Genomic DNA, 20,553 nt, shown 5'->3' with positions numbered 1-20,553 from the left:
GGGGCGCCGAGCCGTGAGGGATCCCCGGGGGGGCGCCCAGCGAGCTCTGGCCACCGGCTAACCGGCCAGCCGGGTCCCCCCCGCCCCCGCCCCCACGGCCTTCCTGCCGACTCTGCAGAATTGGCCTTGCCCACATACCTGGCCCTCCTCCCTGCGGGTCCTCGGCCAAGACCCTGCGGCTGAGCCCAGGGCGAATTCCTGTGGCAGCTGCCGCTGCTTTCCCGCTTTCCCTAACTACAATCGCAGCCCGCCAGCCGGCAGGGATGAGGCAGACGGGGAGCTGTAAAGCCTTTTTAAAAGGGGCAATAAAAGTTTTGGGTTTCAGATGGTCTTACTGAAGAAGAGAATAACAGAGACAGGAAATGTCGGTAGCAGGCAAAGGCCACGGGCACACAGACTGCCCTCAGACCAAAACACCTCCTTCTGAGCAAACAGAGGCCGCTGGCTCCCCGGGCGGACCCCGCCCCAGCTCCAGGGAGGCGGAGGGGCCCCTACGATAGACTGTTTTGTCTGCGTGGTTGTAAGTGTTTATAATACTTCTGCGTTTGCCTTTTGCCGCTGGGGGTGTGTGGCTCCCCCTGCAGCTGAGCTCTGTGTGTGTGCACGTATGTGCGCACGGGCGTGCGCGTGTGTGCCTGCGTCGGGGGCACCGGTGCTCAAGCGGGGGCACTGCTCCGTGCCCCTTGCTCTGCGGGGTCTGGAGGCCGCGTCCAGGCGCAGGGAGGCCTTTGCGCACCCCCCAGCCCCCAGGGTGCAGGGAGGATGCGGCGAGCGGAGAGGGCGCGTCCTGGGCGCTGCAGCCCCTCGGCCCGCGGCCCATGCTCTCACTCAGGACCCCCCAGCCTGCACGTCCAGGGAGCTGTCCCGTTCCTTCGGTTTCTGGCAGACGCGCCGTCCCGTGCGGTAGGCGCCGGCCGCGGCCGCGGCCGCGGGGATAGGACAGGGCGCCGCATCGGATTTGAATCTCAGATGAGCGGCGACGCTTGTCTTCCTGTAAGTGCGTCTCACGTAAATAGGTCCCAAATACCGCGTGAGACACACGTAGGCGAGATCATCGTTTTTTGTTTGTCTGAAATTCATGCGTAACCAGGTGCCCTGCATTTTATCTGCAACCCTCCACACGTGGCTTCTTACATTTTAGATTAATCAGCTCCTCCGTGGCACCAGCCACATTTCAAATGCCCTGTGGCCATGTGTGTGGCGGGCAGTTGGCGTGGGAATGGTCTCATCATCTCCATCATTTAAAGTTTTTTTTTTTTTAATGTTTACTTGGTTTTGAGAGAGAGAGAGCATGAGCGGTGGGTGGGGGGGGGGGGGTGTTAGAGAGAGAGGGAGACCTAGCATCCGAAGCAGGCTCCAGGCTCCGAGCTGTCAGCACCGAACCTGACGCGGGGCTCGAACCCACAAACCGCGAGATCATGACCTGACCCGAGGTCGGACGCTAGTGGACTGAGCCCCCCGGGCGCCCCCGCCTCGCCTCCATCATGAAAGCAAGTTCTACTGCACAGGCTGCTCTGGGGCTGCCATCATCTCGGGCTCGGCTTCCAGGCACACGCTGGAGTCGGGACTCAGGCTTCCCTCATCAGGGCTGGCTGGAGGTGAGTCCCGTCCAGAGCCCCAGGGGGCCTGGGGTGGGGCCCTCGGAGGTCCCTCCTGGCACCGGGTGCCATGACCGCTGGATTCTAGGGCACGAAGGCCCCGGGCTCGAGGACACTGGGACTCAGAGGTGTTTGGTCTGAAGGCCATGAGACTTCTTTTCTTCCTTGTTAGTCTCGAGGTGTAGGGCTGGCGGGTCCAAGTGGCCTCTTCTCTTTCTGTCCCCCTCCCGGGCACTCCCCCCCCGGCCCTTGGCTGGAGCCCCCAAGATGTCAAAGTGGGCCTTGGAAGCAGAGGAAGAGGCCGCTAGGGTTAGGAGTAAGACCCTGGGCACAGCCACCGCTCAGCACCCAGTGTCCTAGTCACCGGGGCCAGCCGCCGGCCTCCGGCCCTCAGTGTCCCTATCTGCACCGTGGGGTCTCCACGGTGCGGACCCTGCTGAGGAGGGGCGCGGTGGGCCTAGAGCCCCAGAGGCGGACGGGGCTGAGGGCTGGAGCGAGCCTCCTAATTGTCCATGACTTACAGACTTGGCTGGGCTCCCAGACGGCCTCATAAATCAGCGTGGCCGCAGTGAGTAGCCTGTTAGTATGGTCCTTAACGCTCTTGGCCGGCCCCTCACCTCCTCCCTGCTCAGGAGCATCCCGCGGCCTCCAACTTTCCATCTGCTGCCGCGGAGCTGGGAGCTGGGGTGTGCTCGCCGGGTGTGTGTCGGGGGGGGGGGGACACGGGGGAGGGGATGGGAGGGAGGTGACGGGGAGGGAGGCGACTGGCAGAGGCCTGTTTCCAGAGTGATGCCGCAGGCCCCCCGCGTGGCCCCCACAGCCTTCCCTTTCCTTCCTGCCCGGTGTCTCCCCTCGCGGAGCTGGGAGACAGGCCGGACAGGACGATGCTGTTTCCAGGGGGCCCTATCTCTTCGCGGTGTGAGCGGGCATGTGTGTGTGCCCACCCCTCAACCGGACCAGAAGCCAACGGAAGCGGCTTCTGCCCGTCCCTGCGCCGGGCGGGGGATGCGGGGACATGTCCGTCTGGGAGGACGGCCCCGAAGCTGTGGGCTCAACTTCCTCAACTGGGAAGCAGAGCGAGGCTGAGGCCTGCTCCCCGGGGCCCGGCCAGGACTCCGAGCCCGTGTGAACTGCCCAGAGGCTGCTCTGTCATCCAGTCTGTAGGCTCAGGAAGGGGCTGAGCCAGAGTGAGACTGTGGGCGTCCGGGCCCCACACGTGGGACCTCTGGACAGTCAGGGAGGCCGACAGACCGGGGGTGCCTCGCCGAGGGGCCAGCCTTGTCCCCGGCTCTCTCCCGGCCCCCTGAGGGGAGCAAGAGGTGACTTCAGGACAAATAAGGGGCCGCCCCGTGCGGTGGGGGTGGGTGTGCACCATCTGGAAACACAAAACAGGCCCCAGACAGGTGTAGGTAACTTCCTGCCTGACAGATGTGCCCACATCATTCGGGAAGCTGGGGTGGGCTGGGGCTGCCGGGGAGGCTCAGGTTTGTGAGGTGATGTCTGGGAGGCCGGCTCCCGCCCTCGCGGGGCCCAGCGCAGACGGGCTGTAGGCGGGAGCCGGCCGCCCTCCCTCAGCACTGCCGCAAGCCTGCCCCGTGTGCCTGGCTCTGGGCCCGCCGGCCTCCGCTCGGGTGTCCCTGGGCCCAGACCCCCTTCCCGCGCTGGCCGTTAGCCCCGGGTGGAGCTGTTCGAAGGGCCAACACAGGTGCTCGCGCCCAGCGAGGGGGCGGGCTTGGTGGCGGCGGGCCTGGCCCGGGTCTGCGCTCGCCTGCTCGAGGCCTCGGACACACCCTGGACCCTGCGCCTCAGGCTTCTGTCTGTAGAACGGAGTGATCATCCTTTAACGCAGACTTGTCTTACGAATTAGATTAAGCGATGATCATAAGCTTCTGGCACACAGGAAGGTCAAGGGTTGAGGAGCTTCCTGTGGGCTGCCGTTACTGACACGGCTTGATTCAGGGACCCGGCCGGAGGGACGGCCAGCAGGCCTGGACGGAGCTGGCCCCCACTGGCCTTGGCTTCCTACACGGGTCTGCTCAGAGCCCGAGGGCACAGGACAGAAGCGGTGACAACCAGGGTCCAGGAGGAGACAGGTGTTGTGAAGGGGACATGGGCAGAGTCCCTTTGTGGCTGGGTGAGGAGGAAAGGGGGACGGGGCGGGGGGAGACACATGTTGGCTGTGGGGTCCTGCGGACGCAGACTGGCCATGACTGTGGGGGAGCAGGAGCGGGGCAGGAAGTCCTTTTCTCTCCAGCACGGTGGCTCGTACTCCGTAGAAACCTAGTAAGTGGGCTCCCAGCAGCACTCAGCGGGATGCTCCCCAAATCCCTCTGAGGGGAGACATTTCTCCCGGATGCTCAGAGCTGGGGGGGGCCATGGGGGTCTCTCTGCAGGCGGGAGATGCGGCAGGGCAGGGGCTGGCAGGGGGCAGGGGGCGGGCGCGGTGCGCAGTCAGATACAAGCACAGCAAAGGGTGGGGCAGTTCAGCTTGGCAGGGGGTCCCGAGCTTCCGGCCTTCTTGTTGACCTTGGGCAGCAGGAGGACGAAGGACATGGCCAGCGCGCAGTGGTAGAAACTGTGCACGTAGGTGTAATCCCAATCCTGTAGGGGTGGGGGGGGGGGGAGTCAGTCTGGGGCCCCAGGCCCCCCTCCCCGACGCTCTGGGCCCCTGCTTGCACGCCGGCCTGCCTGGCTCCCCAGGGCATCTGCCGGTCACCTCCCCGCCCCCACTCAGGAATGTGGCCAAGTGGCCTCCTCCAAGGAGCCTCCCCTCAGTGTCCAGCCCAGGCCATCTTTCCTGACATCAAACCCCACTCGCTAGGCCTTTGACAAGGAGTCTGGGGCTCCTCCCTGCCCCCCTCCCTCCTCCCTCCTCCCTGCGGGTGCTGGCCCCCGCCCCAGGCCCCATCTGGGCTGTGCGCCTCGCCTCAGGTGCGCACAGGCAGCGATCGGCCCGGTGCTGGGGACGAAGCAGGCTGTGGCGGGAGGGAGGGAGGCTCCCCTCCACCCACCCCGAGGGACAGAAAAGCAGGAACGTGAGGCCACCCCGAGGAGGCTCAGGCCTTGTACCTCAAAGAAGAATCGTAACATGAGGGCCAGCGCCCCGAAACAGAGGCCGGGGCCTATCTGCTGGGTGTAGACGCTCTTGTCGGGGTAAAGACCCTTCTTCTCCTTCATGAGCTGCAGCTGCGGGGAGAGTGGCCGGTGATGCGGGGGACGCCGCCCTGGGCTGCCCGGAGAGCTCGCCCTGGGCATGCGCACCTTGGCTGCACTCGGGCAGGGGCTGGGGCGCAGGGAGACGCCCCACATGCCCAGCCTCGCGGCTGCGGGACCCAAGGGAGCCCCCAGCCTGGACGGCCGAGCTGGGAACCGCGGGCCCAGTACCCACCCCCCCCCCCCCATGGGGACCCCACCCCTGCCTGCCTCTTCGGGATGTAACAAGGCCACCCTTTCACATGCCCCTCCCCCAGCCGGAGGGGACCCCCCCAGGGCGCCAGTCACAGCAAGGGGGTGTTGGAGCACTGGCCCTGCCCGCCAGTATGGCCGGTGGGGGCGCCCGTGTGGTGCTCCGAAAGTCCCTTTGGTTGCTTTCACCGATGTCCCATCACAGTATTTATGAGACAGTCTGACTCACACGTTACATCTGTGGTTTCGCAGGCCCTGATGTTAGCGGAAGGCTCAAGCGGGCATTTGAATTCGGGTTCACATGCACTGAAATCATGCAGTAAATGCAGGTCCACACCCTGGAATCTCGAACCCTTGGGCGTTCCGAAGTGTTTCAGAGAGCGGGGTGTTTAGGCCTGTGGCAAGCCTACACATGCACACTGCGAATGGTGGAGGCCCCCCGGGGGCTGGGGAAGCGCCCCCCTCCCCTCCACCAGCCCACCAGGTGGAGTGCACAGAGACCCCGAGTAGCCTTGGGCTGGGGCAGGGCAACTTTGGCCGCCAAAGCCTGGTTTTCAGGTTTCTGTAATTTACCATCGCTGATAAGGAATCAGGCGGCACAGATAGGGCTTGGGTGCGGCTGGGGGCGTCCTGGGTGTGGGTGGCCACGGCCGTGGCTGCCCCAGGTCGTGCCCTAGCCTGGCCTGACCAGCCCTGCACCCCCCCCCCCCCCCCCCCACACCCGGCTCGGCTTCCTCTCCCCGAGGGTTGCTGTTCCCAACTCTGGCTCGAGAAGGGACGAGCCTCCGGGAGAAAAATCCACCCTCATTCCAGGAAACAACTGCCCTTGAAAATCCAAAATAAATTCCACGCTAAATGGTCTGCAAAACACAATTGGAGCCCCAGATGCAGGGAGCCGGGCAGACCTCTTGGTTCCTGTGGCTGGACCCACAGCCCCCAAGGCCGTGGAAGTCCCCATGAGGATTCTCAGGGACACTAGGGAGTGACTTCTATTCTGGCGGATTACAATGCAGCCCAGATTCAGACCTGCCAAGATCTGCGAGAGGGGGGGTGGGTGGGGGAGGCGGGGAACGACAGCCCTCCAGGGCAGACCAAGGAGACTATCCTACTTCCTGCCAGGAGTGAGCGCATTATCGAGGGCTCTGTGTTTATGCATTCCAGCCTGTTCATTAATGTGGTCCTTCCCTGGGTCCAGACACGGTCCCCTCCTCCGAGGCAGCTCCGAGGGGCCTCCTGGGTCAGGCCCAGGCCAGCAGTGCGTCCCTGAGCCCCAGTGAGAAAGAGGCTCCCTCCCTTCCCTTGCTTGAAAAGTCGAGGCCCGGCCGCGCTCGGTGCTGCTGTGACTTCTTGCTGGTTGCTGACCTCTCTGAGCCCTACTTCCTTCATTAACCGCCTGGCCAAACAAACCCTCTGCTCCCTGGCTGTGGGAGGAGCCCGGGGCGCGAGGGGAAGGATCGCCACCAGAACTTTATGTTCTCTCCCGCAGCTGTAAAATGGGTTGGTGGGCACTCTCTGCAACCAGTTGTCCAGCCGGACCCCTCTTCCCAGGGAACTGCCTTCCTGCTTGCTCCCCAGGTGGCCCGGCAGACCATCCTCTGAGGTCCTGCCATCTTGGCTTAATTTTAGGGCCTTGAGTGGGTGTGTGGCCTGGGCTGGGTCGGACCGGACCTTCCGCCAGCACTTGGAGCTGGGACCCTGAGATTCCAGGAGGAGCTCCAGAGGGGCTAAAGTGGGGCAGAGGGACGTCCCCCTGGGGCCTGAGCTGCCGCACGGCTGGAGAGTGAGCCCGGCCTCAGGCCTGCGGCAGTCCAGACCTGTGTTCTGGCCCGGCAAGGTTCAGCTCCTTCCCTTCTGGGGCCCCAGGCAATGGCCCTGGGCCCATCCTGCCGAAGGTTTCTCGAAGGTTTCTCGACAGCCTGGGGAGTGTGAGTTTCAGGTCTCACCGCCGGCGGGGGGGGGGGGGGGGGGCAGGGGGGGGGGCTCGGTACAACAGAGGATTAGGGGAGGCCTGGGAGCCGTGTGTAAGGGCCTACTGGGTGCCATACCCCCCAGGGGTGGGCAGCAGAGGGCTCTCAGCGTCAGAAACTCCAGCTCGAGCTTCCTCAACGCTTACGGGCAGATCCCTCTTCCTGTCGACTGCATACCGCAGCCTCCTTCCTCACTAGAACCAAACTCTAGGCTCACCCCCTCCAGGAAGTCTTCCCAGATCAACCCAGGCCATTTCCGATGGGTTTTGCATCTTTAAAGGAGTCACTGTCTGCAATACTATGAACAGCAATACCCCTAACGACTCCTATTTGTTGAACACCCAGGTTCCATGCTAGTACTTTAAGTGCATTATCTCAGTTCATCTCGGAACCAAGCCCACGAGGTAAGGAAGAGACTGTTCCCGTAATGATCGCTTCGCAGACCTGGAAGCTGGGGCAGGGGAGTGACGTCACTTGGGTTTTAGGCCCAGAGCCGGTGAGTGCCGGTGACAGAAACCACGCCGGTGGGGCAGGGGCGCCTGGTGCTCACCGTCTCTGTGCTTTAGGTGAGACGGGCGGTCATCGGAGAGCCCGGGGCGGAGGGGTGAGGGGGGCCGGGGGACAGGCCCAGGCGGTACGCACCCACTTGGTGGCGATGATGAGGACAGCCACGCCGATGGGGCCCGAGTACACGCCGTAGCCCCAGCGGTCGTGGTAGATCCGGACCGCGATGGTCAGGACGCCAAACATCACAAAGGTCGACCTCTTGGGTTCGTCGAAGTCGGCCAGCGCTGGAGGGCGGGGAGAGGAACCGGCAGAGGTGAGCGGGCCCCCTGACCCCACCCCACCCCCACCCCGGCCGCTGCTCCCCCAGAGGCATCCCTCAGGGCTCCCAGTGCTGGGCGTCCTCTGCCAGAGACAGCCCATGGCCCAGCCCGGTCACTCCGAGGTCTGAGTTGTTCCAGCGGGTTTGAAGGGAGAGACGTGGACGGAGCAGCCCGGGCGGCACGCACGCGCCCCTGGGGACCCCTGGGACGGAGACAAAGACACCCAGCTAAGAGACAGGAAAGATCTGGGTCCTTCACGGGCGCGTAGCAGGGAGCCCCGAGCGACGGGGTCCACGTGCCCTGACTCACATTGCCGCGAGACGGCGCTAAGTGAGAACAAAGTCGCGGGACGACTTGCGTCCAGGGATTCCATCCTCGTACCGACCCGAGCTGACAGCGACGTGCGTCAAGGCTTGCGCGAGCCTCAAGAAACGTCTCGGGGGCAAACCCTGCCCTGGGGACAGCGGTCTCCGGGGGAAGAGAGCGGAAGCCCTTCCGCCGGCCCTCGGCACTGCTCTGCCATGCGCGTGTCGGAACAAGCCTTCACCGAGAGTGTCCGTTGGAGGTTTCGAGAATGGGAATCCGGGCCTGTAAGGGCTGCGCGTCCCTAGACCAGACTGTGCTTGGGCCCCGGGAGCGGGGGAGGAGACGCTCCAGATGAGGACTGGGCAGCAGGATCGCTGGGGTCGGGTTTCTCGGGAGGGGGGGGGGCCCGGCCCGCGGACGGCGGGGAAACTGGGCTTCGAGGTGCGGCCACTCACCCATCAGTGAGACCCACATGCTCAGCGCTGTCCCGTAGACGCTGAAGTACTCCAGGACGTCGTGGCGCATGAAGCAGACGACCGACAGGCCGGGCCCGTTGCAGGCGTGGTAGAACTGTGGGAACACGCAGGGCAGTTGGGGGCTGGGAGGCACAGCGCACGGGTGGGGGAGGGCGGGAGGGGAGGGGGGTGGGGGGACCGGGGCCGGGGCTGGGCCCCAGCCACAGCCCCACTCCGAGCTGAGCCAGACCACTCACCAGCTCGGGCAAGTCCTTTCACGGCCCCGTGCCTCAGTTTCCCCACCTGAAAAATGGGGGTGCTGCCTACTGCTCCCCTCATGGGGTCTCGTGGGGATTCGAGGAAACAATCCGTGTCGGGGTCCGGAGCCTGGGACGCGCTGAGGGCTCAGACGCGTCTCTTACTTTCTGTGACGCGAGTAGACAGAGGCCGGGCGACGCTCCGCCGAGGCTCAAAGACGCGCCCTGCACGTTCCTTCAACAGCCGGGGTTACCGCCAGTGGGTGCCGGTGCACGTTCCCCGCGGCCGTGGACGTGAGGCCAGGGCCTACGCTTTGGATGCCAGGCGGCTCCTGGGGGGCCTGAGGGGCCTCCTGCTGTACGGTTGACCCCTGTCGTGACTGGGCTACCCCGCAGAGGAAGCCCTCAGCCCCGAGTGGGCACCAGAACCCCCGGGGGGGGCTTGTGATTCCTCGGATCGCTGAGCCCACCCTGAGTCGTTAACTCGGCAGGTCTGGCGGGAGGTCGGAGATGTGCATTTTTAAGAGTTTTTCAGGCTGAAGCCAGCCCCCAGGGGGAACACGCTTCGAGAACCACCGCAGGGACCCCGGTGCTGCAGACGGCACGGTCGTTTTGCCCGGCCGCTCCCACACTCGTACGGTCGTCTCCTCGACACCTTATTTAATAGCAATTTTTTCTAACCTATTATTTTTTTATTACTTTTTTTTAATGTTTATTTTTTGAGAGAGAGAGAGACAGAGCACAAGCAAGGGAGGGGCAGAGAGAGAGAGAGAGAGGGAGACACACAGAATCCAAAACAGACTTCAGGCTCCGAGCTGACAGCACAGAGCCCGACGTGGGGCTCGATGTCACGGACCGCAAGATCGTGACCTGAGCGGAAATCGGACGCTTAACCGACGGAGCCCCCCAGACACCCCTACCGGCAATTTTTAAAGCCAAATGCCTCTATGGGGTATCCTCAAAGCTGTCAACTGACTTCTTACCAAAAACAACTCTTTCCTTTTGCATATATGCATTTCATCATTTTAAGGAATATTAAATTATGTGACGTAATTATTTTGACAAGTTCCACGGGCATAGACGAGCCCGGAAACCGGCACAATCATCTCTTGGTGAGCCCAGCTCAGCGGGCGGGAGGAGGTGTGCAGGACAGCAGCCCACGTCCGGAGGCCCCAGGGATGTTACAGGGGGAGCAGGAGCCCAGGGTCACCCGGTGAGTCAAGCAAGTTGGGGTGGATTTAGAGCTCATATTGGTTACAATTACGGGTGTCTTAAAGCTAAGGTGCCCCGGGAGGTGTTAATAGAGGTATAGTGCCCAGAACAAGGGAGGTGACAGAGTCCTGCTTCTCTCTGTCCGGGTCAGACCCACCTAGAAGACTGTGTTGAACTTTGGAGTCTGCGCCCTTTGAAGTGACACAGGCAGAGAGGATAGAGAAGAACAACTAGGGAGTGGACATAACTGTTTGGGGAAAGGGAAGCTTCAGGTGAGGCCTGATCAAGGTGCTCAGAACTCTGTGGGATAGAGTGGGGAGAAGGACACTTGCTCCACGTGGCTCTGGCAGGCAGAGCGAGGCCTTGCAAGTGACATGGATATTCTCCTGCTACTTCTAGAACTCCATCCCTCCCCCCGCCCCCCAGCCCCATCATCTGCTGTCTCTGCACCCACACCTCTCCTTCGCAGCACAGATCGCCGTGTAGAATTACGGACTTAATTGCTAAGAGATTCTTGGAGTGTCTGTGCCCTGCCCCCATCAAGAGCAGGAATACTGTCTCATCCCGGCCGTGTGAATGCAGGGTTTAGAGCGGTTTGAAGGAGAGCTGACCCGAGATGGGGGGGGGGGGGCTCTCCGGCCAAGCCCTTGGTTCATTTCTGTTGGGCAGGTGGGGACGGTGAGATTCTGAGCAGTGCTACCTGCCAAGGAGGCAGGGCAGAGCGGGGATAGGCGCCTGTGAGGCCTGCCTCCGTCTTCCAATGCAGGGGCAGATTGGGGGCCCGGAGGGTGCTGGTGGGGGTGGGGTACAGCTGGGGACCTGGTGGGAGACCGCACCGCCTCCAGAGGCCGACCTCACGGAGCCTTGTTTTGTGAGCCCGGCCACTGGCTGCCTGCTTGGGGCCCCCTCTGTCGGTCCGCGGGGTGGGCCAGGCCACCCCCTGTGACAACTGGCCAAGGAGGGTCCTGGGTGGAACGCAGAAGAAGCCACATGGGAGGCAGGGGCTGCACTGGTGTTGCCTGGGGCTCTGGGAGAAAGGGGTTGAGTGTGGCTTTGAGGTTGGAGGACATTTGTCGCAGGAGGCAGCTGCCTCTGCCATTCTGGGCGGGCCAGGGCGGGCCGCTGAGGTCAGCCCGGAGGCAGCTGGGGGCCAGCCCAGCCCCGGCAGGGAGGGGTGGCCTGGCCGTGTCTGTGGGTTCCTGGGTGGGGTCTGACCTGGGCCTGGGGACGAGACCCCTGGCCCCCCTCCCCGGCCCTAAGCCCCCTGTACCCGCAGAGAAGTCCCGCGTCCGCCCCGTGCCTGGGCTTCCCACCTGCCAGACCGACTTCCTGGAGCCCTCCCAAGCAGGGGTCCCTTGTGGGGCCAATGAAATGGCATCGGACAAAATGCCTTGACTGAGCCAGGAGCTCCAAGGTACATCTGGTGCTCACAGTGACACGGGACTCAGCCTCTGTCGGACTCGGTTTCTCCATCCGTCAAATGGGCCCGTCACAATCCCAGGCTCACGGGGAGCCGAGAAGACCACAGAAGACACTGTGTGCAGAGCCCCCGGCACGCCCCCCAGCCTGGATGCTGGCTCCTGGCGGGGGTCTCTCCCACCCAGAGGTGGAGACAAGCCCCAGGCAGCCCCTGGCCCCAGGTCCCTGCTGCCTAAGGGGGCGCCCGCCCAAGTGCACACACACGTGCAGGCACGTCTGCGGACACAGGCGTGTGCTCACACACCTACTGCCCACGGCTGCCCCCGGGACCCCGAGGCCCTGCTGCTGGGGAGCCGGGCCGGCGGCAAAAGGCATCGTGCGATTTGTCACGTCCGGGGGGACGCTCGCCCCCGCGGTGCGTGCTTCTGGCGGGGAGCTGGGCTTCAGTGAAGGGTGAGTCTGAGGGGAGCCGAGGAGGAGGACTGTCAGAGCCAGGGAGGGGGGCCAGCCGTGATCGTGCGGGGGCTCAGAGGGACATGGCGGCAGGGAGATAGAATGGCACTGAGACACCGACGGGGGCGGGCAGGTGGATGGAAGGATCATCGACTGGGTAGGTCGGGGGCAATGATTGATCAGATAGAGATGTACACGGGCAGGAGTATAGGCAGACAGACAGACAGAAACTAGAGGGACAGATCGAGCCAAAGAGACACGTGGAGGGGCAGGGGGGCAAAGCCGGACAGGGAGAGACAAGGAGGTTTGGGAAGAGGGCAAGTTCTATGGAGAGAGAGCTCCAGAAATCAAGAGAGACCCAGACGCAGACAGAGTGAAAGAAAAAAAGGCAGATGTGGAGAAAAGCAACAGGAGAAAGGCAGAGGGAAAGAGCCCCATGGGGAGGGGAGGGGGGGAGAGACAGTGCTAAAGGGCAGCCGTCCAGGCTTATAAATGGAGAAAGAAGGACTCAGAGAGAGACGGACGTAGGCCCCAAGAAGGAGAGACAAGCAGACGTGAGCAGGCCCTCCTGAACAGGGGCCAGCTACGGAATTCCAGAATCCTGGAATCAGACTCACCCAGGCCCTACACGTTCCCTAAACCCCACTACCCCCCTCCCGGGGCCCGGTGCGGCCCCTCCGCCCCGGCTCAGCTGCCCCGCGCTCGTAGGTGGGACAAGGGCGGGGGCCTGGGGTGGCCTGCCAGCGGTGAGAGAAGGGGCACCCCGGAGGGGCTCGTCCTGGACCCACCGAATCTCGCCCATTTTACGCACACCAAGCCCAGAGTGACTTCCCGGCACAGGCGGGGAACCTGAGGTCCAGAGAGGAGGAGGGGGGCCCCCCACCCCTTTCTCCTGGTCTTCGGGCTCTTTCTTTCACCTCCAAATCACTTCTCCTCATCACCGATACAGGCACGTGGTGGAAAGATGGCCCCCCTCCTCCGCCGTTGGGGGGGTGCCCCGCGTGGGCCCTCCCGCGGGGCCCGGACTTACCGCCACGAAGAACATGGTGAACAGGTAGACCATGGCCTCCATGTGGAAGTGCCGCTTGGCAGCGATGCTGACTGTGGGGAGGAAAGCCAGGCTGCTGAGGGTGGGGAGGAGCAGCTTTGCCACGAGCGTCCCCATGGGCCGGGAGGAGGGCGCCGGCTGGGGAGGAGGGGAGGGTGCGGGCCGCCCGGGTCCCCAGGGCAGAGAACTCAGAAGGGACGAGGCCCGCTCCCTTCAGTGGGGGCTCCGATGGCAGCTGTGGTTCGAATGCCCCGAAGGGGGGCAGGGACTTGAGTGCACGTGTTGAGGGCACACGGACAGAGGCCAACAGCTGACGTACCACGTGATCAACACTTGTCTCGGAGTTTTTTTTTTTTTTTTTTTTAATTTGGGAGACCAGAGTTATTGATTCAAGGAGACCATCCTTCTTTCCTTCGAGGTGACAAAGTCCCCATGAGTACCAGCCTCAACTTGCAGCCTCTTTCCGTCCTGGCCCTCTCCCCAGGGCACTCGGGAGCCCCGGACGAGGGCACCAATGTCCGCTGGCGGCTAGAGGTGAGAGAACCCAAGGTTTAGTCAATTCTAATCACCGAAGGACCCTGTAGACAAGTGTCATATTTTACCAGCCCATAGGCAGGGTCCCGCTCACTCGCCTGCTTTCCGCCCCCCTCTCCCCCCCGCCACACACAGATTCCCCCAAAACAGAACCAATGAAACGGTTTTTTTCTGTTTGTTTACGTCGTCTCGCATCTGTAACAGACACCAGGATGGTCTCCAATGCGATCCAGGGTAAGGCTGACAATCCAGGATAAGGCTGACGATCCAGGGTAAGGCTGACGATCCAGGATAAGGCTGATGATCCAGGATAAGGCTGACGACCCAGGACAAGGCTGACGCTCGCCTTCTCCGCACCCCTTGGCTGGCCTTTGGGAAGTGACTTTCCCTTGTTTTAAGAGGTCTGAGGGGAGCCGTCTGGCGGGGTGCCCCCTTATCCTCCGGCCCAAGAACGATGGGAGTGGTGAGCTCCACAGACAGACTTTCTCCCTGGTCTGACTGCTTGCTTGTTTCCTGATGGATGGATTCCTTGTCAGCAGAAGAACATTCTTTCCCTTCTGCTCTATTTTTTTCATCCTGATAAAATTCACATATGAAAAATGCACATTTAAAAATTTTTTTTAATGTTTTATTTATTTTTGAGAGAGAGAGAGAGAGAGAGACAGAGAGACAGAGCGTGAGTGGGGGAGGGGCAGACAGAGGGGGAGACCCAGAATCCGAAGCAGGCTCCAGGCTCCGAGCCGTCAGCACAGAGCCCGACACGGGGCTCGAACTCACAGACCGTGAGATCATGACCTGAGCCGAAGCCTGACGCTTCACCGACGGAGCCACCCAGGTGCCCCCCAAATGTACAGATTTTAAGTACAGGTTTGATGCATTTTGATGAGTGCATACACCTCCGTGACCCATGCCGTGTCCCCGTCACCCCAGGATGTGCCCGCGTGCCCTTTGCCAGCACAGGCAGGCGCTAGTCTGATTTCTGCCTGATTTTGCCTGTTCTGGAAACCCACACACATGGCGCGTTCTCGTGGGTCTGACTGGCATTCGCCCCACCGACAGAACGTCCCCGAGGTTCGCCCACGTCGTGGCAAGTGGTTCCTTTGGTCGCTGGGCGCGTAGCGTTCTGTTCGGATACGCCACGCTTTGGTTCTCGTGGGAGCCGGGCCGCGGAGTGTGACCATTCCGGGGACGGGGTGGGTGCCGGGGGAGGGTCTGCCAATGCATCTCAGTGTCTCAGAGAGGGGCCTGGCTACTCCACTTTTCCTTCTGTAGAAGAGCAACCAAAAAACCCTTTCCATAAATCTCATTTCTGACCTGAGCTGGCCGGAGCCTGCTTCTGCTGTTTGCAATGATGCATTTGGTCGTGTCATTTTTCCGCGTAAGCGCCTGCCAAGTTTCCAAGGCATCTACCGCCGTTGGGGTGAAGTCCAAGTGTCAGGGAGACCACGGGGCCATCCCCGCCCCCGGCGCCCCCACCGCACACCCCGCTCTCCACCGTGCTCTCAGACCCCGGAAGAACATGCTTCCCCCTCCCCTGTTCTGGTCCCTCTGGTCGCTGTCCGGGCCGTGCCATCCGTGGGGAAGCTGCCCCCTGCGCTGGCCCCCAGGCAAGCTGATGGCGCTCCTGTGCTGAGCCCCAGCCTGGCACACGGTCGGAGTTCAACAAACACCGGCTGAATGAATGACTTTGTTAAAAGAATGAATGAAAGTCCGAGGAGGCCAGGCGGCTGCACATTTCAGTCTGGCACTTAGCGGCCAGTTCCCTGCCCCAAATGGGAAAACCAGATCCTGCTGCGTGCAGCTCCGGGCAGGAGGCAGGCGACCCCATGCGGGCCCACCCCTCCGCCCCTCAGCTCCTGCTCGGACCCGGCCCCAGCCCCAGCCCCCAGCCCCAGCTTCCAGGAGTGGAAATACGAGTAGATGTCAGGTGTCCGAGAACTCTCTGGAGCCATAAACCCTGCTCAGAAGCAGGAAAACATTCCACAGTTGGTTTTGTGCAGGAGTGTGTGTGTGTGTGTGTGTGTGTGTGTGTGTGTGTGTGTTTTCTTTGCAGCTGTAAACTCCAGGGCCAGGGCTGTGAGCTTGGGGAAGGGAAAAAGAGAAGGGGGAGGTGGTGGAAGCAAGGGTGAGGCCGCTTGTACATGTGTTGCAGTGATTAAGGCAGAAGGGGGCCGAGGGGGGCCGCCCCCAGAGCAGGGGGACAGGTGACCAGTCCGGGGGCAGCCCGAGGAATTGCAGGGACAGCGTGGGGGGGGGGGGGGCCTGCGTGCGGCTCCCCTCTGAGACCTGGCCGCCTGGAGACCGACCAGCTGGCTCGGGGGAAGGCGTCCAGCTCCGAACAGGACTGAAATGACCCTCGGCTCTCCCTGCAGCAGGCGAAGTGATGGGCCTGGGGGCTGGGGGAGGGGGAGGCAGAGTGGAAGGCGGGCTGCTGCTTCCAGGGTCGAGCTGCCTTCGGAGGTGCAGGGGCAGGGGGGGGACGGGGCCACTCAACCAGCGGCCTGAGCAGCAGATGTGCAACCCCCCCCCCCCCTTCCCTGCGTTCGGTGACCTCCGCCTGCCAGCCTGCCGTGGACACCCTCCCCCACCGGCCCCCACCTGCCCACGTTCCAGCGCATACCCTCCTTCGGCCTGGCCGCTCTTGCCACTCTTGCCTTCCCCTGTGGCCCTCAGCCTCTCCTGACGCCCGGCGGGGTGTGGGCTCCCTCTTGCAACCCACCCCCCTCCACAAACACACTGTGTGTGTCTTGAAAACCACTGGCAGGCGCAGACATTTATTCAGCGCCGGCCATGTGCAGGGCCCTGTGCCAAGCACTCTTCCTACTTTGTCCTGTCGGGTCCTGGCAGCTGCTAGAGGGTGGGGCGGGGGGGGGGGTGGGGGTGGGGAGAGCTGCCTCTGCCGTGCCCATTTTACAGGGGAGGAGACTGAGGCCCGGAGAGGAGCAGAGACTGCTCGGGGTCTCCCTGCGCGGCCCCAGGCGCCATCCCCGCTCCGCCCAGCAGGTGGCGCTGGCCCGGGGTTGCTGGGGGAGAGGTGGGGGGAGGCCCCCAGGGAGCCCGCCCGCCCGCCCCCCCCCGTCCCTCACCCCCTCGCCTCGGAGCAGGCGGGTTTTATAGAGGTGCCGAAACGCCTGGAATGGCACGGAGCCCCCGCCTCCCGGACAGCTGTCTGTCTGCCCTGCCCGCCCGGAGAGCGGAGCCAGCGGCTGCGCCTGCGTCCTTCCAGCTTCGAACACCCGGCCTGGAGCTCCGGGGCGGCCCCTGCGCCTGGGCTCCCTGCGTAGGGGTGCACCGAGGCGGGCCCACACCTGCGGGGCGGGGCCGGGCTCTGATGTTTCCCAGCTCGTTCCTTGGCGTCCGCAGCCTGGACCGCTGTCCGGGACCTCTGCGCCGTGCACGTGTCGCGTGTGTCCGCGCTGTGTGTCTGCGACGGAGCTTGTGAGAGCAATCATGTGTCGTCCTCGGCCGCCGGCTGAGAATTAGCAACCCGAGCCACCCCCAGCTTCTGAACGCCTGCCACGTGAGCCAGCCGGAGCACGCCGCCCCTGCCTGGCTCTGGGGCTCTGGTGTGCCCCTCGCCCAGCGAGCCTCAGTCTCCTCATCTGCAAAATGGAGCCCGCACTGCCCCTGCCTCCCAGCGTCGTGGTGTGGAGCTCTGAGCAGCAGCCGACCGCCTGTCTGGCCTCGGGGCTTCGTCTCCCTGGGGGTTGCCGAGGCAACAGGGGCCTGTCATGCACCCACCACTCCCCGCCCCCTTCCTGTTCCATATCCGGGTGGAAGGGAGCCTCTTGTGGAATCTGAGAACCAGAGAGGTCTACCCATTTCCTGGGTCCCCCCCCCTTGAACTTCGAGCCTTGGCTTGACAGAAGAAAGGCCGAGAAAGTTGGACAGGGAAACAAAGAAGTCCGTTTGGTGGTCCAGCCTCCCACCTGCTGACCCCCGTGGTCTGCAGGGGGAAGTTCTTCCCGAATGTCCAGCCCCTGGGCCCGGAGCAGAGAAAGTTGTCATCTGCCCTGGGCTGGGCAGGGAGCTCACGGGGTCCCCAGAGCTCACGGAGCTCTGGACTGACGGTGCTGGGGCTGCCCTCGGGGGCCTGGTCCTCTTCTGGTGTCTGGCCGGTCACCTCCAAGCTGGCCCCTCGATGGCCCAGGGCCTGTTGGGTGGGAAAGCTCTGCTGTCAGAAGGCACCCAGGACGCCTCTGGGGGGACAGAGAGAGGAGGAGGAGGGCAGGCAGGCCGCTGGCGGCCGGGGCAGGGGGACCTGCCTCACACACGCTCTGGCTGTGGTCCCCATGCTTCTGGGCTCCACTCTGGACACTTTGCCGTGCAGCACAGGGCCTGGCTCCGCGTGTGACTGTTCAGCCACCAGCACCCCCAGCCCGTCACCCCATGGCACCCCGCGCCCCTCCCGTGCCCTGGATCTCTTCTCCTCCCTGAGCCTGCCTCACGGTCTGCCTCCTGTTTTCCCACACCCCTGCTTGGCATCGTTAGAAATGTGCCTGCTTTCCCGCTTCCAAGCTCCTCCTCGGACATCCAGAAGGCTCCAGTGCCAAGACAGTCTCCTAAAACACAGCCGGGACCCACAGGTGGTGGCGGGTGGGGTCTCCATGCGGCAAAGGCCCTGGGGGACGTCAGCAGGCCAGCAGGGAGCTCTGCCTCCGGAGAGCAGAGAACCTCAGAGGACAGGGGGCCCTGGCATCAGGAGCCGCCACACACATCCGCCCCTTTGTTAACCGAGCACCTACTACGAGCCGGCCCCACAAAGATGCCCTGTGACCTGGGAGCGGCCCCCACTCTGTGGGGTCTCAGCTGCCGGTCAGGGAAGAGCATTCTGGCCCGACATGAGAAGCCTCAACGAAGTCCCAAGGGCTTCCTGGAGGAGGTGGCCCTAGAAGATCGGCTGGGGGTGCTGAGCATGTCCAGATGGGTGCAAAAGAAGTGTTCCACAAAGTGGGGAACAGGACCTGAGACAGGGGCTCAAAATACTCACAGTGACTCCAGGGAGCCCAGACGCAGTTTGAACCATAGGAGGGACCCAGCCAGGAGGCAGTGACCCCGCTGGGTAATTTGTGGGGCTCAGTGCAAAATGGGGGGGGGGTCTTTGTTCAAAAAGCAGGACAGAGCTTCTTTCCTCCCCGATTCTCCGGACGGACCGTGTTAGTTTTTATCCGAGGCTTAACGCCGTGTTCCTTTGGGCACGAGGATACTCCTGGGATGAGCGTTCACCCTCACGGGTACCCGGGATCCCGCCCAGCGCGGAGGGCAGAGGCAGTTGCGGTGGCTGGGTCAGGGCTGGCGGGGGGTCGGGTGGTCAAGAACCGGGGAGGCGGAGGGAGGTGGACCGTGCGTGAGCCAAGGCTCCAAGCCCCAGTGCGTGCTCCCTCGTCCCTTAGGATGTCACTTCCAGAATACAGATCCAAGCGAAACATTATTAAGACTTTCAGTACACTGACGGCCGCAAGCGTGGGTCCCTTCTGAGCACAGCGGCCCCGAGGCTCCTCGGGAGGGCGCTCTGGGTTCCTGCCCCGAGAGCCTGGCTGGGACCCTGTGAAGTGAGTCCCCAGGGCACCTATGGCCTGTGGCCCAGGAGGCCCACCCCCACCAGCTCCCCCCGGGGCCAACAGCTCTCCACACTCGGGGCACAGTCCTGCCTGTGCTTTATTCTTCACCCCAAATTCCTAGGGTCTTGGGGGGCCTCCCAGAAGCCTTCCCTGGCTCCTGAGTTCTCTCCTGACGTTGCCAGGCCACCAGCAGATAAAGCAGCAGGTGCAGCTCCCTGCGGGTCTGGAGTTTGGGGGCTCACCGGTGTCCCTCGGGGGAGAGCCTTGGCGGGTTCCTCCAGGTGGAGGCTGGGGTGGGGCGGGAGCGTGGCAGGCACCTGGGACGGTCACACACCTGCAGGAGGTCGCGAAGCCAGGGGGGTGGCAGGCCTGTCTCCCGGGCACTGCCCCGCCGGGCTCAGAGAAGGCGCTGGGGGTGTTTGTGTCGGTTGGCCGTGGGGTCCCTCCCAAGGGAAACCATTAGTCACCCTGGCGCTGGCTGGCTGTGGAGCCAGAAACGCTGGGAGTTTCGGGACCGTGCCAGGGGGTGCCGGGCCCTGGCGCTCGGCTGGAGGGGAGGGGATGGCGGCTGTGTCTGTGAGGGCCGGTGGCGGGGGTGGGGGGGGGGGGTCTGCGCGTGAGTGCGGGTGCTACAGACAGTGCCCGGGGACAGGCTCCGTCCTGTCTGCACTTCAGCACACCGGCCGCAGGGGGCAGTGTGGAGCCGGGTTCAAGTCTTGGTCACGGTGACTATCCCAGTGGCACCAAGGGGAAAACGAGATGGACAAGACCCCCCCCTCCCCCATGTTCCGGGGAGGACAGATATCACGGGAGAACCCTGCAGACGGAGAGGACACGATCAGCAAGAGTGCTGGGGTCCCCGATGGGCCCCTTACCGGATGTGGGACTTGAAGCCTCGGTCTGTCCATCTGCAAAATGGGCATAGCGAAGATGCTGGCCTCATAGCTCCCGGTGCACGGGAAGGGCCCCACGCACGGGAGCGGGCGGTGCTGTTTTACTCTTACTCCTTCTCCAGTGTTCCTGTTCCGTGGCCAGACAGGCCACGGGGACGGGATAACTCTTAGCCACCCAAGGTGGCCGCCGAAGGAGCTCACCGTAGCTCCTCTGGCAGGGAGGATGGAGGGGAGGAGGGGGATTCCCCAGGTGCCCGTGCAGGCCTATGACCCCTGCGCAGCAGAGGCAGGGGGGCGGCTGAGATGGCTCAGAAGACCTTCCATGGTGGGCTCCAGGAGGGCGGGCTCCAGGGAGGAGGCCGGTGTGTAAGCGGCGGGTGCCAGGCCCTGCTTCGGGGACCGCTCGCAGAGTCCGGGGTTCTCCCGGGTGCCCAGGGGCTGGAGCGTGTGCTGCCTGCTCCGTCCTCCGCTCCACACTCTGACTCAGCAGGAACACAGGTCTGGCCTGCCAGGGGCTGCCCGACTGGCCTGGGCCCAGCCAGGCTGGTTCCCCAGCCCCCCCGCCCCCCACCGGCCCTGGCCATGTCGGCCGTCCGGTCAGCACCCGGGCACTTCCGT

At 63.6% G+C, this 20,553-nt stretch overlaps 1 protein-coding gene across 1 annotated transcript; it reads right to left on the bottom strand.

Moving 5' to 3' along the window:
• Window positions 1–1,345: 1,345 nt before the first annotated feature.
• On the bottom strand, window positions 1,346–13,176 carry MYMK (myomaker, myoblast fusion factor). The gene is made up of 5 exons (XM_060610370.3): window positions 12,930–13,176; window positions 8,559–8,673; window positions 7,613–7,761; window positions 4,668–4,784; window positions 1,346–4,199 (listed from the first exon to the last, which is right to left on the bottom strand). Exons 1-5 carry the CDS (start codon window positions 13,062–13,064, stop codon window positions 4,050–4,052), a joined length of 666 nt encoding a protein of 221 aa, XP_060466353.1. The 5' UTR covers window positions 13,065–13,176; the 3' UTR covers window positions 1,346–4,049.
• Window positions 13,177–20,553: the final 7,377 nt, after the last annotated feature.

Source organism: Panthera onca, chromosome D4 (assembly GCF_046562875.1).
Source record: "Panthera onca isolate mPanOnc1 chromosome D4, mPanOnc1 haplotype 2, whole genome shotgun sequence".
Lineage (NCBI taxonomy): Eukaryota > Metazoa > Chordata > Mammalia > Carnivora > Felidae > Panthera > Panthera onca.
The sequence above is the reverse complement of the archived record's forward strand: the minus strand, read 5'-3'. Positions and strand labels throughout refer to the sequence as shown.

What these genes read in the sequence shown, in the direction of transcription:
- MYMK (XM_060610370.3), bottom strand. Translation starts at nt 13,064, where the DNA reads ATGGGGACGCTCGTGGCAAAGCTGCTCCTCCCCACCCTCAGCAGCCTG. An exon ending in TCACCATGTTCTTCGTGGCG is followed by an intron (nt 8,674 to 12,929) that starts GTAAGTCCGGGC and finishes GTGTTCCCACAG; the next exon opens with TTCTACCACGCCTGCAACGG. An exon ending in TGTTACGATTCTTCTTTGAG is followed by an intron (nt 4,200 to 4,667) that starts GTACAAGGCCTG and finishes CCACCCCTACAG; the next exon opens with GATTGGGATTACACCTACGT.